This window comes from Dermacentor andersoni, chromosome 6, assembly GCF_023375885.2.
Source record: "Dermacentor andersoni chromosome 6, qqDerAnde1_hic_scaffold, whole genome shotgun sequence".
Classification (NCBI taxonomy): Eukaryota; Metazoa; Arthropoda; class Arachnida; order Ixodida; family Ixodidae; genus Dermacentor; species Dermacentor andersoni.
This window is the reverse complement of record NC_092819.1, coordinates 2,211,116-2,226,104: the sequence shown is the minus strand read 5'-3', so window position 1 is coordinate 2,226,104 and position 14,989 is coordinate 2,211,116. Positions and strand designations below refer to the sequence as shown.

Genomic DNA, 14,989 nt, shown 5'->3' with positions numbered 1-14,989 from the left:
TGCTTTTGTTCCAACGATGCGGTTACGTCACCTGTGGTCAAAATCAAACAGTGTGAAGAAAACAAGGGATGGTAGAATTGGACAATGCGGCCACTGTAATCATAACTAAACATTTTACCACACTGGACAAAATATTTAATGCTGTATCTACTCGCATAATGATTGCACTTTATTGTAAAAAAATTGCCACACATTCAGGGATGCGATCACTATGCGGGTTAAATTTCCTCCGAAACGAAAAAAAAATTTTTTTCATCCCGCATTTGCTGCGGGATAACAACAGGTCAATAAACAGGCAGCTGCTGCTGTAACAGTGCGGGACACCAAAATGAAAATGGCGGCCGGGGAGCAAGCCGAACGCACAGAAGGAGATTTTTTTTTTCTTTTCGTGAGTACATTACGTGCATTGAAACAGTTTCTTCCATATCAGTAATGAATAATATCATTAATATCGGCAAGTCTGCGGAAATAATGTAGCCATGTTCACTTTGAGGGGACAGAAAAAGAGATGGGCGTGCTTTGCTGCCAGTGATATAGAAACACATGGTGGGTACGCTGTGGAAACTGCGGCATTTGTCTTCACTACTATCCTAATATAGCATGTTTCCGCTGAGGGTGGGCGAATATTTTAGCTGTGTTACAAGCGTCAGCGTATGAATAGGGTACACTTCCAACGTAGCAGTGTAAGCATAGCTACTATTGTTGCCGCTCGCGATTTGTTGCGTGCCCACGAGTGCAGACGAGAAGAATCGAAAGTCGCATTTTCTGTTGTTGTTGTTGACCACAACCATTATAAAGCCTACAAATAATAAAGCTAAGGCAAGTTTGGTCGTAGCTTTTTTTTTTTTCATGGAAGTGTGAAAAGGGATGAAAGGAATAAAATGGCGCAACTGCTTAAAAATGTTTGGTATGTGCAGACCACTTGGTATGTCTTGAAAAGTCGTTCGTGTAGCATTCGACAGCATTCGCCAGATGGTAAGCGGGATAATCATTAGCTAGGCTTGGCACACAACATATCGGTCATAGCGCTGTCGGTCCCCGTCGCCCCAGCCACGCCACTATTCGTCGCCGACCAATTATGGACGCTCCCAGACGGAAAACTCCTAGAGGTAGTACTGCATTATCTTCGTCCTGTCAAAATCCTCCATTGACCCTCCTAACTAACCAGAACTTACTTGATGTTCATGTCGACAGTGTCCCTTTGACGGCGTTAATAGATGCTGGAGCCCAGGTGTCCATAATGAGTTGTAACCTCCGTCATCAACTGAGGAAGGTTCTCATGCCTCCTACTGTTCGAGCCGTACGCAGGACCAATGGTAGCACTGTTGACGTCACTGGAATGTGTACTTCCCGTATAAGTATCGCCGACTGCCACGTTCCTGTTCTTTTTACAGTGCTGACCACTTGTCCCCATAACCTAATCCTCGGACTCGACTTCCTTACGGCGCGTTCAGCTTTGATTGACTGTTCTGCTGGTACCCTTTGCCTCGAACTTCCTCTACTCGCACATATTCGTGCCGAACTGCCGAACAACTTTAGTACGACCACCTCCGTCTGCCTGCCACCTAAAGCCTTGACTTTCGTTGATTTGCTATCATCTTTTCCTGTGCCCAATGGTGATTATGCCACCACACCTGTTCCTGATGTCCTTTTGATGTGCAATATCACTGTGCCCCACTCTCTCGCCACCGTCGCCGATAACCGGACATGCCTCCCCGTCGTCGATTTTGGCTTGACAAAGGAAGTTCTACCCAAAGGCATATTGGTTGCAACGTTGCGTGCTATAGCAGATGACCACGTCACAAGGTTTTCTGTAGACGTCTGCTCCGATTCTTCACCATGTCCACAGGATGCTATTTGCCTTGATGCAACATTTCATCCGATGATTGCTGCGGACCTATTGCCTGAACAAGCAGCGACTCTGTCGCCTTTTGGTTTCCTACCACGACATCTTCGACCTCAGCAATTGCCAATTGGGCCAGACATAAATTGTTAAGCATCACATAAATACTGGTGATGCCAGTCCTATTCATAATTGGCCATATTGAGTTTCTGCTTCAGAGCGTAAGGTTATTCAAGATGAAGTGAACAAAATGCTTGCTAAAGGCATTGTTGAACCTTCGTTGAGCCCTTGGGCATCGCTCGGGGTGCTTGTTAAAGAGAAAGGCGGCACATGGCGTTTCTGCGTAGATTATCGTCTTCTAAACTGCATTACCTTGCCTCGTCTACCCCTTGCCTTGCATTGACACGCCCTCGATTGTCTCCACGGTGCCAACTACTTTTCATCAGTATACCTGTGGTCTGGTTATTGGCAGATTTCTGTGGATGAAAAAGACCAAGAGAAGACCGTGTTCGTCACTGCTGATGGTCTATATCAATCCAAAGTTATGCCATTCAGTCTATGCAACGCCCCAGCAACGTTCCAATGTATGATGGACTCCTTGCTTCAAGGGTTCAAATGGTCAACATGCCTCTGCTACCTAGACGATGTTCTCGTATTTTCGCCTACATTTGAGACACACCTTGAGTGCTTATCAGCTGCTCTTCAAGTCTTCCGTGAGGCTGGGCTCCAACTAAATTCCTCGAAGTGTCACTTCAGTCGTTGGCAGATTACAGTGCTGGGCCACCTTGTCGACGCTTCTGGTATTCATTCAAACCCGGAGAAAATTCGTGCTGTCACGTCTTTTTGTGTACCTCAGTCTGTCAAAGATGTCCGAAGTTTTATCGGTCTCTGCTCCTGCTTCCGACGCTTCGTTAAAGACTTTGCAGCGGTTGCCCAACCGCTTACTGATCTTCTGAAGAAGGACATGCCGTTTACGTGGGGCCCTGCTCAAACTGCTGCGTTTGCCCAACTCACCAACATTCTCACCACGCCACCTATACTGGCCCACTTTGACCCGTTCTCTCCTACAGAGGTACGTACCGATGCCGGTGGTCACGGTATCGGAGTCGTCTTAGCCCAGCGCCAACAGGGTCATGATCGTGTTATCGCCTACGGTAGCCGCGTCCTCACAGCAGCAGAGTGCAACTATTCGATTACAGATCGTGAATGCCTAGCTCTCATCTGGGTGGTTTCCAAATTCTGCCCATACTTTTATGGCACGCACTTCTCTGTAATCACGGACCAACGCGCACTCTGTTGGTTTTCCTCACTCAAGGATCCTACCAGCCGGCTTGGTCGCTGGGCTCTGCGGCTACAAGAATATTCCTATGCAGTAGTGTACAAGTTGCACTGATTACATCAAGACGCAGACTGTTTGTCACGCTATCCAATGGATGAACCATCCGTCGACCCTGACACTGATACCGACGCTTGTGTTTTCTCTGTTTCTCAGCTGCAACACGTTGCCGACGATCAATGCCGTGATGCCACTTTGCGTGCCATCATTGATGGCTTGGAATCTTCGCCTTCTGATTCGTTCCCTCACCTGTTTGTTCTCCGAAATGGTGTATTATATCGCCACAATGTATGCCCCAACAGTCCTGCCCTACTCCTCGTCATTCCTAAGCACCTCGAGGCAGCTGTTCTCCAAGAACTTCACGATTTACCAACGGCAGGTCACCTTGGCGTCTCCCGCACCTATGACCAGATTCGCCGACGTTTCTTTGCCATGCCAGACATGCTTGCCAGGCCTTGCCCGCTTCGTCCGAAAATACATTGCGGCATGTGAAAAATACCAGTGCCGAAAAACACTATCGATGCTCCCTGTCGGGTGCCTTTAACCACTCGACATTCCTTTGGAGCCATTCTTTCGTGTTGGCTTGGACTTACTTGGCCCTTTCCCTTTATCCATGTCTGGCAACAAGTGGGTCACTGTGGCGACATATTACACCATGCGCGACGCCATCACCAGAGCGCTTCCAACAAGCTGTGCCACAGATGACGCCGATTTTCTTTTACGCTACGTGATTCTGCAGCATGGTGCTCCATACCAACTGTTCACACACCGTGGTCAGACATTTCTTTCTCAAGTCATCGCCGGCATCCTGTAGTCCTGCTCCACCAAGCACAAGCTGACTATGTCTTACCAACCACAGACCAATGATCTCACTGAGCGTCTGAATCGTACCCTAACAGACATGCTTGAAAAGTACGCCTCATCCGACCATACTGATTGGGACCTTGCCCTACCCTGTGTCACTTTTGCATATAATTCTTCACGTCACGACACTGCCAGTTATTCCCCGTTCTTTCTGCTGTTCGGCCAAGAACCCAAATTGCCACTGGATGCATCCCTTCCATCCGCCGCAACAGAGACCAGTGAGTATGCACTTGACGCTATTACCAGGGCAGCCCAAGCATGCAAAATTGCCCGCGCTCGCCTCCTGACCTCTCAAGAGAAGCAACGGCACTAGTACGATCGCCAACACAGAGACGGCCACTTATCGCCTGGATCTCTTGTACTCCTGTGTTCCCCGACTCGTCACGTTGGCCCGTCAGAAAAACTCCTTTCTCGGTACACAGGCCCATATAGAGTACTGCGGGCCGTGACTGCAGTTACCTACGAAATCACCCCAGTCAGTACCAGTGCCTCATCTGCCCCAAATTCCACTGATGTTGCCCATGTTGCACGCCTCAAGCCATATTACTCTCCTGTTATCACCGATAGATGCCCCGGGACGGTGCTTCTGCCGCCGGGGGCAATGATACATGCATATTGCGTGTTTCTTGTGGCCGATGCACTCAGGTGTCCCGACGAACACTCTCTGGCTCTTGAGCTGTCGGCTGAACTGGCCAGCGCTGCAGTTATCCTTAGTAAAAATACTGCTTTGTAAATAGTCTCCAGTCTTCATCATTCGTTCGCGTAAAAATACCATAAGCCAACAAACAGTCACAGCATAGGGGAAATTTCTTTGTTTTTAATTGAAATAAAGAATTGATGTGTGTGTGTGGGGGGGGGGGGGGCCTTATATGGGTGATACCACTTGAACCTTCCATATAATGTTTGGTCATTTGAATAAGGAGCCACCATATAATGCTCCACACCGTCATAATTCCCCTAAGGGAGTTTTGGCTGTAATGGCTCCAAATATAATTTTAGATTCTAGTTGAGAGATGTGTCACAATATTTTAGCTACAAACTTTGCAGCAAGAAAAGCTGCAATTGGTAGCAAACACTTGTTTGTGGTAGCTACAGTGCCCTTGAATGGAACTGTGTGTGGTCTGTAGCTGTATTTGCGATTCCTGTTAGAGCTTAAAAAAAAATAACGATGTGCTGCCATTAACCTGCTTTGATAAGATGTGTTGATATTAAGCTGTTTCTTTGTGTTTATATGTATCTCTGCAGGAAGACCTACATTCATCGCTTCATGGTGAAGAATACTATTGAGGAACGCATTGTTGACTTCCTAAAATCATCGCAGACGTCTCGGAGCTGTTTAGAGGACCATGCAAAAGTGACCATCGATGACCTAAAGAATCTTTTCAAGTGAACGTAATGCTTTCAGTCTGCAAACTGTACCTACTTCATTTTCATTACACAGCGACATGCAAAGACCTTCAGTGTTGTCTGGATTTTAATGTATTGTTCACAAGTCTCTGGAGGGCTTCATCTCTCGAAGGTGTCCGAAGGGACGATTTTCTTCACACTCGAAACCACTGCTTGTCAGAACATATGTTGATCGTCCGAGCCTCTTCAGTCAGCAGATATTGTAAGCTGTCTTCTCAATATCCTCCTTACAATTTAAGGCCACCAACACCATCATTCATGGAGCACCCTCTTAAGTTTGCAAGTCAGGCCGTGTAAATGTCTGTGTTCATGCACTTTTTGACTTGCAGGCCTGGTCACACTGAGCTGACTAGACGCCGACGCCAACGATTGGCCGGCTAGTCGGCAGGTCATGTTGCTGAGAGGCATGTTTCCATAGATGGATGTGTTCAGATTAGGACAGACTAAAGGGGGTCCCGATTATTTTTAGTTTTCAGCAAAACTATTGTGTGGGGTTGGAAAATGTCTCTGTAGAAAGGAATGAACCTTTGTCTTGTGAAGCTTAGCACCAACTTCGTGAAAGAAATCGTATTTCACTAAAGGTGGAAGAGAGTGTTTTAATGACTTTCAGATTTTACAAATTTTAAGGCCAATCATTCTAAACTTAATGCACTGTACCCCAACAAAATTTTTTTTTGCAAATATGAACTTCTAGTACTATTTACTCACACCCATAGTATGTTCTTAAAAAAATTTCCTACATTGGTTTTTGAGCAACAGCCTCTGGCTTACCCTGAAAGCAGGGTTTCCTTTGGGCCACTTTAGCTAAGGCCATAAAGCTGAAAATATTTCTGACAAATTTTGCATGGTTTCTTGCAAACTAAAATAAAAGTGTGCAGCTACACCACCTATTTAGTTAGTTACAAAATCCCAAAATGCCAAATTTGTAAAAAATTGCAAAAGTTGCTGCATTTTAGAGACGTTTAAAAATATAATCACTGATTTCTATGAAAATTTTCCAGAAAAGCCACCCAGGACTGTTAAATCTATTACTGCAAAATTGTGTTACATTATTTTATTTTAAGCAAGAAAATTGAGCCTATCTTAAGACCCATGTAGGGACATCCTAACGATGTGTCTTGTTCCAATAATGCAATAAATATCACACTCATATTGAATTCTGAATTTATTCTTTTTGTAGTAGTAAAAAAAAGTGACTCAGATTGCTTTTTTTGCCTCTTTTTTGCCATGAAATGAGTTGAGCTTCAGTTTTCAGGGGCTCCTGCATCTGTGTTCCTAGTACGGTACATTGAGGTGGCAAGCACGTGAGGGCACATGCAGCAGTTTTTCAAGACTGGTTGCATTGATCTCTAATTATATCTGCTGCATCAAGACGGCAAGTTGGGCCAGTTGGTTGGGATTCATAGTAAGGTTCGTTACAGCGCAACACAAGACAAGGACAAAAGAAGGTATAAAACGATGACACGGCGCTGACTCTCAAATAATATTTCATTGAAGATATGTCTAACATATATATATATATATATAGGTGCCAGCTAATAACCATGACATGCACAAGACACAGAGATGCATCGAGGCAATTGTGACAAACTGACGCATAGTCAAAATTGAAATAGGTAATGCAGTTCTTTGTCTCATGAAGAGTGAGAGACGGTTCGCTGATGCATGCTTTGTCCCTAATCTTTATATTGTAAGCCTCGGTGATTTTCTTGTCAATTGGCTCATGTGCTTAAAAATTACACTGGTTTTTCTAAATTCGGGGTGACAACCGCACGACTTGAAATCCTCCGGGAGATGAAGTGGTGCAACCCCTTGAAGAGATAGCTCATGCTCCCTAAGTCGAACATTCACACATTGCTTCGTTTGCCCCACATACTCTCTACCACAAGGTAATGGAATGGCATACACAACCTGCTTAGCATAAGCGATGAAGCTGTTCACATATTTGGCAGTGCATTTTTCCTTCACTTGCTTATCCTTCAGCAAATTATCAACTAACGGGCATATGCGACCTATCTTATGTTTCGCAGAAAAATGAACATCAATGCTGTACCTTGATTGATTTATACATGTTTTAGAATACAGTAGAATAGAATTCAACTTTATTCGAGGTGCATACACTCCAGGAAGGAGGCTGAAAGGCACAGTGCCTGACCAGGGCCTTCCTCCCCATAGTAGGCATGTTTCACTTGATGGATTACAAACAAAAATAAATATACAAGGAGCGTAGCATATGCGTCAACACTTCTTGGCATAATAACAATACAAAATAATCAATCCATGGTTATAAAAAGAAATGAAAAGCTGCAAGCCACTCCTATGTCAGCTATCTGAGGGAGTACGAAAACACCTGACATAGGAATATACAGAAACACCGCATACCGCAGCTAACAACTGCAACATAAGAGAGAAAAACTGAACTGCATAATAGGTTAAGAGGCACTAGCTAAAGCTTTGGGTAGAAAAGCACAGGGTATAACAATGCAAGGTGGGCATAAGCAAGAATAAGCAGCCTTCTTGACACAGCACACGTGCCCTTCTTAAATATGTCGGACCTCATGAAATACCAAAAGACAAGCCCAGTCTTGTAATTCCAGAGAAGACGCCGTTTCTCCTGGACTGCGTGACTGAAATCTTCCAAAAGACTGATACCTGTGTCTTTAAATTTGCGCGCACTTTGTAGCATGGCTCTTGTGCTTTCCAGCTTGAAAAGTTCACTACAATTGGCCAGATTTTGCTCTCCCTGTGTGCTCCCACCTGATGCGCCCTTTCGATAACTATGTTATCAAGTTTTAAGTTGTGTTCGCAGACGTTTCAGAGCGCAGCTCTTAGGCGGCCGTTTCTGCGGTGAGCGTTGGTGTGCCTCAGCATTATACCTCGGCGTAACCAAGCGAACGATTCAGCGAAAGATGAAAGTGAATGCAGAGCACAGCGGGGGAGTAAGGCGCAAAGAGGAAAGTGGAGAGGAGGGTCCAGCACAACCATGAGGCGGAAAGAAGAGGAGGGCTACAAGATGGCGCCAGAGTAGCATGCATCATAAAATTTCTTGATAACTTGAAAGTACCGCCACCCTTCGAACTCTGCCGTCGCCGCAATGTCCTCGCCTCCTCCTCGCCCCCTTGCACGTCCCTTCCGCAGGAATCTGTTTTGCGACTGTTTTTCTGCATGATGATTGGTCTCCTTGCTGTTGCCCGTGGAAACACGTGGATCTTGTGTTTTGCTTTTGTGCTGGCACCATTTTTCTTAGCAAAAAAGACATGCTTTTTGCTGCAAAACACACAAAAGGAAGACACATGAACATGATACGTCTTCTATGTCTTCTTGTCTATGTCTTCTTTGTCTTCTATATGTCTTCCTTTTGTGTGTGTTTTAACTTGCAGCAAAAAAATTTCTTTTAGCAAGCATCAACTAGGCCAACAGGCAGTTCTGTTGCAACATATGCATTCGTGCTTTCTCGACGCATCGAACATTGCACATATCGAACATTGCACATTGAAATGACTACGTACGTCGCTATGCCGGAGGACTGCGGAAAAGGCGTTGTGCATGAAGTCCCTTTGTCCTTCTCGGACGCAGATATCTTGAAAAGGCTGCAAATCTACGGGAATCCTCCGGTCCTGGGAGTACGACGACTCGGAAGAACGTCGAGGACAGTTTTAATACTATTCGAAGACAAAGAGGTGTCGAGGTGGGTGAGACTTAAGGCGTAAATATAGTCCGACGTAACGCGCGCGCGCGCTCACACTCGCTTCGTTACGTTGGCGAAAACAACTCCTTCTATAGTCTGACGCACTGCAGCGCCGACGCAACCGGGGGCTGCCAGCGCGCCCCGACGTGCCCGGCGCAGATTTGGCTCCTGCTCCATTCGCGCGCCGCCGCCGCCGACCACGTCAACCCACCATGCATCGCGCGAAGGAAAATGGCGGATGCCTGTGCGAACAACATGAGTGGCGCCAGCGGCTCAAACGTTGAACTTGCATCGGATAGCGTGGTGGAGAGATTTATCGAAGCCATAAAACAACACCCCTGTGTGTACGACACTAAGCGATTCCATTTCAGGGACCAACAGCGCAAAGAGAACGCGTGGGAACAGATACGGCAGAGCAGCGGTCACTCTACAGGTGAGTTGTGCTTGGCTTCATTTGCATGTTTCTCGGCCGAAGCATGCCACTTGCTGCATGCACCGTACTGTTTGATCAATATTTTTTGTCCCTCCTTTCCGTTTGTAGTTGAAGAGTGCCACAAGTTGTGGAAGAAGCTCCGAGATCGCTTTACCCGCGAACTCAAAGCAATCGAGCTCGCAACGAGGAGCGGCAGCGCCTACGTCGCGAGGCAGACGTGGGAGTTTGCCGATGCAATGAGCTTCTACAAGAACTGTGGTCGTCCCAGAAAGTGAGTTGTTTTCTCTTTGTTTTGGAATGTTTGCTTTCGCTGCTTCAGATATGTGGAGGTATGCGCATGAAGCGTGTTCGTTGTACGGCATGAATTGGGTGCTACGTTCACGCACATGTTGTGCACTGAGCCTCCTTCGTTAACTTATGTTTTTGTACCGTGACTTTCGCCGTCCGTGCTGGAGGATTTAGAATCCATTTTTTTTGCTTTTTCTTTTGTTTCACGTAACTGCCTATGAACTGCTGCGCTGTATCGCGTTTAACAGCATGGCTTCAGGAGAAGACCCTGGAGAAGTCTGTCAGCAATTGCTCGTCATTTCGGAATGTTTCACAGCTTTTATGCGGCACTCAGATGAGGGGACCGAATCCGCAGTAAAATCAGATGAACGTTTTGCCAGCTTTCAAAAGATAGAGTAATGCCGAACATGCCATCAGATAAACTTGCCGGACGGTCCGACATATGGTGCGAAAATTCTGTGAATCCTCATGCTTCCAATTGTGCTTTGGTGTTGTGTATTTTTGCATGTTTGGTTTCATGAGTTCGGCTCAGCTGCATTCTTGGAACTGGCGTAGACTTCGTTTTGGGCTAACATGAAATGTGCATTGGCTTTTGGTTGCTTGGTTGTTCGGCTTGCGGCTTTGCTGTTAGCGCTGAGGGTGGGTCGAGGGTTGCAAAGGGTCAGGATATCGGTCGGGGTGGTGGCTCCTGCTTCTGGAAGGCTTTACTCACCGAAGTTTCACAACACCAGCATTTTCGCTTTGTGAAACTGGTACTAACGTGGACAATTGGGACAGTTCGTTCAGCATTTTGCGTATTGAAATAGCGCTACCCACAGGCACGAAAACGAAGGCAAGACAATTGCGTGGGCCCTGAATTCAAACTGAATTGCATACATCAGTTGTAGTTAGATCTCATGTGTTTGTCTTACTTTCGTCTTCATCTCTGTGTGTAACGCTGTTCCACTCGACAGACATTGGCACTATTTTTGCAGTAAAATAAAAAAAGGAAACGAGAAAACTGAACTAACTAGAGTCGAACCTGTTTTTTTCAGGACTACCTGCAACGTGGGCTCAGGTGCCGTGCCAAGAGGTGATGACAGCGGCTCAACAGCAGAAGAAATCTTTAACGCAATACAAGGCAACTCGTCAGCACCATCGCCCATCGCCAATGCTGATGACTCGGAGCCTGCAGCAGCTAGTCCTGGTCAACCTGCCAGTCAGGAAGACTTCACAGTGAGCGAGCCACCATCAAAACGGTCAAAGAAAGGAAGGAGTTGCGACTACTTCGAGGAGCAGCTCCTTTCACAGCTCGGCAAACATGCCACAGAAAACGAGGCTTTCGGGCAGTCTATTGCCATGAGCCTTGACAGGATGCCAACGAGAATTGCCTCTCGCTTTAAGGTTAAAATAATGGAACTCTTAGCAGAATTTGACCAGTATGAGGCAGAATATTAAGGTATACTTTTTGAAGCGTAGGTGACAGCAAATACATTATTTGCACTTTATTTCTTTTGATAACCTGAATAACATTGCAGTTCCTTTTTTTTTTGCATTTCCTGCCATGCAGTGCAGTTTCCTGATATCATTGTGTTCATGTTCGTATTGTTTAGTCAGCTGCAGAGCTGTGATATATTTGTTGTTTGACTGTTGACCTGTTTCACTGTGAGTATTGCAAGTTTCAATGTAGTTAGTAGTCTCCTGCCTCTTTCACCGCTTCATTTCTTCGCAATGCAAGGTGCAATGCAATGCAAGGTGCAATGCGCTTTGTTTCTTTTGGTAACCTGAAGGACATTGCAGTTCCTTCTTTTTTTTTCATTTCCTGCCATGCAGTGCAGTTTCCTGATATCATTGTGTTCATGTTTCTATTGTTTTAGTCAGCTGCATAACTGTGATATATTTGTTGTTTGACTGTTGACTTGTTTCACTGCAAGTATTGCAAGTTTCAATGTAGTTAGTAGTCTCCTGCCTCTTTCACCGCTTCATTTCTTCGCAATGCAAGGTGTGTGTGATATCCTGGTAACTTGAAAGCATTTTTTTTCAGCGCAGAAATAGACAGCACATAGGAAAGGGACACACGCAGCAGAAAGCAGAGTCCTGTGTTTGTCCTGCTTGTGTTTGTTTCCTACACACTGTCTAATTTTACGCTGGAAAATGCTTTCGAATCACCGAGACCAAATAGCACATCTTTATACTCTTGCAAGTGATCTCATGCTTTGAGACTTCTATTGATGGCAAACAAAAAGGAAAAGAGGCCCCCTGCTGAAATTCCACCATATGTTTACTCACAGAGCACATGTTGATTTATATGTCAAATGCCTTCCGCAATATAATCCTACACACCTTGATGTGTTCAAACTAAACGTTATATACGAAAACAGTTCAATAACATGGTACATGAAACAAGCACACAACTTAATGTGGTATGCCTGTACTAGAAGCAGGAACACAAATGTTACAAGAACCGTCACAACACGCATGTTATATGTCACTGGTGCAAACCATGTATAACTCCTGAACTGACCGATCACGAGATTGATAAATGAAGTTTCACATTTTGAGCTGATGTGTGATTTTTGCTTGCTTTGCATGGAAAAGAACGCAGTTTATAGGCAACAACTTCATGCTGTGCATTAGCATCGCCTGACTACCCTCAGTTGCCATGGCAAAGAACCCCTTGGGGACATGAAGTACTCTGCAATGGCGTCTCGAATTCTCATGGCATCTGAAGCTGAGCGGCTGCCATTGCCAGTACTCTGCTGGTTTATGTATGCTATACTCTGCCTCCAACCGCCTTCTTGCATTCTGTCGCCACTGACCCTATCAGCATAATCATTAGGGCAATAGGCATTGTCGAACAGCAGAAAATTATGTAGGCACACCGCCGCACTAACCATGTTCATTAGCAACTCCACGTGACCACTAACAGTTCCCAGGAAGCAGCGCCACCGGGAAACCAAAATTCCAAACGCGTTCTCAACGCAACGGCGTGCCCTTGAGAGCCTATAGTTAAACACTCTTTTCGTGTCATTCAGTTGTCTGCCGGGGTAAGGGCGCATTAAGTAAGGCCGCAGCGGAAATGCTGCGTCTCCGACGATGCACAATGGCCACCCGTTGTAACCCGAAGGCAAGTTAAGTGTGTTGTCTTCAAAGCTCTTTCGGATCGGGCTTTTTTGAAAGAAAGAGCCGTCAGAGAGTTGGCCCTTGGCACCAATATCTACCAGTATAAAGCGGTAGTTCGCGTCGGCAACTGCCAGCATCAGTAATGAATAAAACCCCTTGTATTTATAATACTCCGAACCACTCTCGTCAGGGCACGTAATTGCGAAGTGTTTGCCATCTATGCACCCGACAGCATTGGGAAAGTCCCATTTCTTGTCCAACCCCTCTCTGATGAGCTCCCATTCTTCTGAGGTCGGCTCTCGCAGCACAAGTGGGGAAAGGCAGTCCCAAATGGCAGGCAGGGTCTCTTTCAGAATGCCGGAGACCGTGCTTACATGCATGCGGTAGCTCATAGCAATGTCGATCATAGAACCGCCAGTTGCCAGAAACCTGTCATACTGCTAGCCTCACATTTGAGGCTGTTGCAGGAAAGGGGCAGAATACATATTCAAGAGAACACAGTTCAAGTAGGCGCGGACATAGATAAGTTTGGATGAACAAGGCAGTACATATGAGCTCTATAATCATTATACAATTTCTGTAACAGGAGCGGGGAAAAATGGTAGTAAGGTTTAAGGTAGTAAGGTAAACCTTCCATGTCGGAAGGTTTAGCACACAGAAGAAGAAAAAAGAAAGAAAATGTAAATATTTTGGATGTGCAATGCTCAAGAGACAAGATTCAGCAGGTGTTTATATCAGGGCAGAATACAATACACTGTTAAGTGAATTAGGATGCCATTGTACGACGCAGCTCACCTATGAGCAGATCGTAGCTACAGATCATTGTTCTTGTCTCTTCAGTCTTCTTCGGCGGAACATCACACATATCATACCATACATAGCCATAAGCACAGACGTTCATAGAAGCAGCAAATGTGAAAGGCGTAGCATCCTTGATTAGCCAAATGCCATGAACTGAGTACTGCAAACGTAATAGTACTGTTGCTCATTCAAAAATCAAGCTGCATGTGATAAGACATTTGTAAAATTCTTGTGCCCAAGATAGTTGCTTGGTTGAGCTGTATTGGGCGCTTGGATGGTGCAAACAGGCAATATTTAATTCATCGATCAGATATTGTAACAAAAGTAATTTATGTAGAATACCATTGTATAGCAGTCCACAAGGCAATGTTGCTGGGTCAACTTTTCACCGTTCGTGTTAACTTAGTGTTGTGGCAAGGCATCTTTGAGACACAGACTAGTAGAGGGAATATGTTTATTTTTCCATTCAAACAATATGCAGTGTTGGGCTCGAGTAAAAAGACTCAAGACCCACTGGCTTCAGTGTGACAAAAGAGTATGGATGAGACTTGGACAACATACACCTATGAATAGATGTACATACACACATAGCTTTGACAGTAAAGCGTTTACATAGCTCTCCCCCTATCAGTTGGCAACTTGATCATTCATCGTTGGGTCCCGTTGAGAAGGTTCACGAGGAGGTACAGAACATGCCTGAGAACTATGGTTGAGTATCGCCCAAGGGACAGACAGCGCACAGACGATTGTAGATGCACTGATCCATACAAAATGCTAGTTCATGTCGAGACAACACATGAAGTTATAGCACTTCTTGCCTTGCGAAACCCTGACTGAATGTAGTTGACTTGCTGCCCATTGTCAATGTCCGCTGCTCAGAGAGGAGGAAATACAAGGGTAGAAAATGTCATTTCTCACTATGCTTTAATCCACTGTAATTGAAATGGCACACATTAGAGACTGTTCTTATGACGACTGCACTGACATTTACTCTGCGCTTGAGCCGAGAAAATACATTTGTCGACGTTAACCCACTTCTACCAATTCACTACATTGACTAAAGTACTGACTTCAGTCTTTCACACACTGGCTGGAAACCGATGCCGCGCAAGCACTGCTTTTTGCTGTCCCGCTGAATTATAATATTATAATTACGACCAGTTATGGTGGTACAATTATGATACAACCGTAACCATAAATAATGGCACAACCGTAACCTTTGCAAAA

At 45.3% G+C, this 14,989-nt stretch overlaps 2 protein-coding genes across 3 annotated transcripts in view; both read left to right on the top strand.

Moving 5' to 3' along the window:
• LOC126521592 (E3 ubiquitin-protein ligase SHPRH) overlaps positions 1-6,607 on the top strand; it is a 314,627-nt gene extending 308,020 nt beyond the window's left edge. For both annotated transcript variants that reach the window (XM_055065743.2, XM_050170285.2), the window contains one exon: positions 5,289-6,607. In XM_055065743.2, coding sequence (XP_054921718.1) covers positions 5,289-5,433 — 145 coding nt within the window. In that variant the 3' untranslated portion in view covers positions 5,434-6,607. The remainder of the gene's footprint in view (positions 1-5,288) is intronic.
• A 79-nt stretch (positions 6,608-6,686) lies between these two features.
• On the top strand, positions 6,687-12,399 carry LOC126521597 (uncharacterized). The gene is made up of 3 exons (XM_055065745.1): positions 6,687-9,571; positions 9,680-9,842; positions 10,894-12,399. Exons 1-3 carry the CDS (start codon positions 9,370-9,372, stop codon positions 11,294-11,296), a joined length of 768 nt encoding a protein of 255 aa, XP_054921720.1. The 5' UTR covers positions 6,687-9,369; the 3' UTR covers positions 11,297-12,399.
• Positions 12,400-14,989: the final 2,590 nt, after the last annotated feature.

Bases quoted from the DNA above. Each gene is read 5' to 3' on its own strand.
- LOC126521597 (XM_055065745.1), top strand. From the start codon at position 9,370: ATGGCGGATGCCTGTGCGAACAACATGAGTGGCGCCAGCGGCTCAAAC. The intron at 9,572-9,679 runs GTGAGTTGTGCT...TTCCGTTTGTAG, and splicing joins GAGCAGCGGTCACTCTACAG to TTGAAGAGTGCCACAAGTTG. The intron at 9,843-10,893 runs GTGAGTTGTTTT...TGTTTTTTTCAG, and splicing joins AACTGTGGTCGTCCCAGAAA to GACTACCTGCAACGTGGGCT.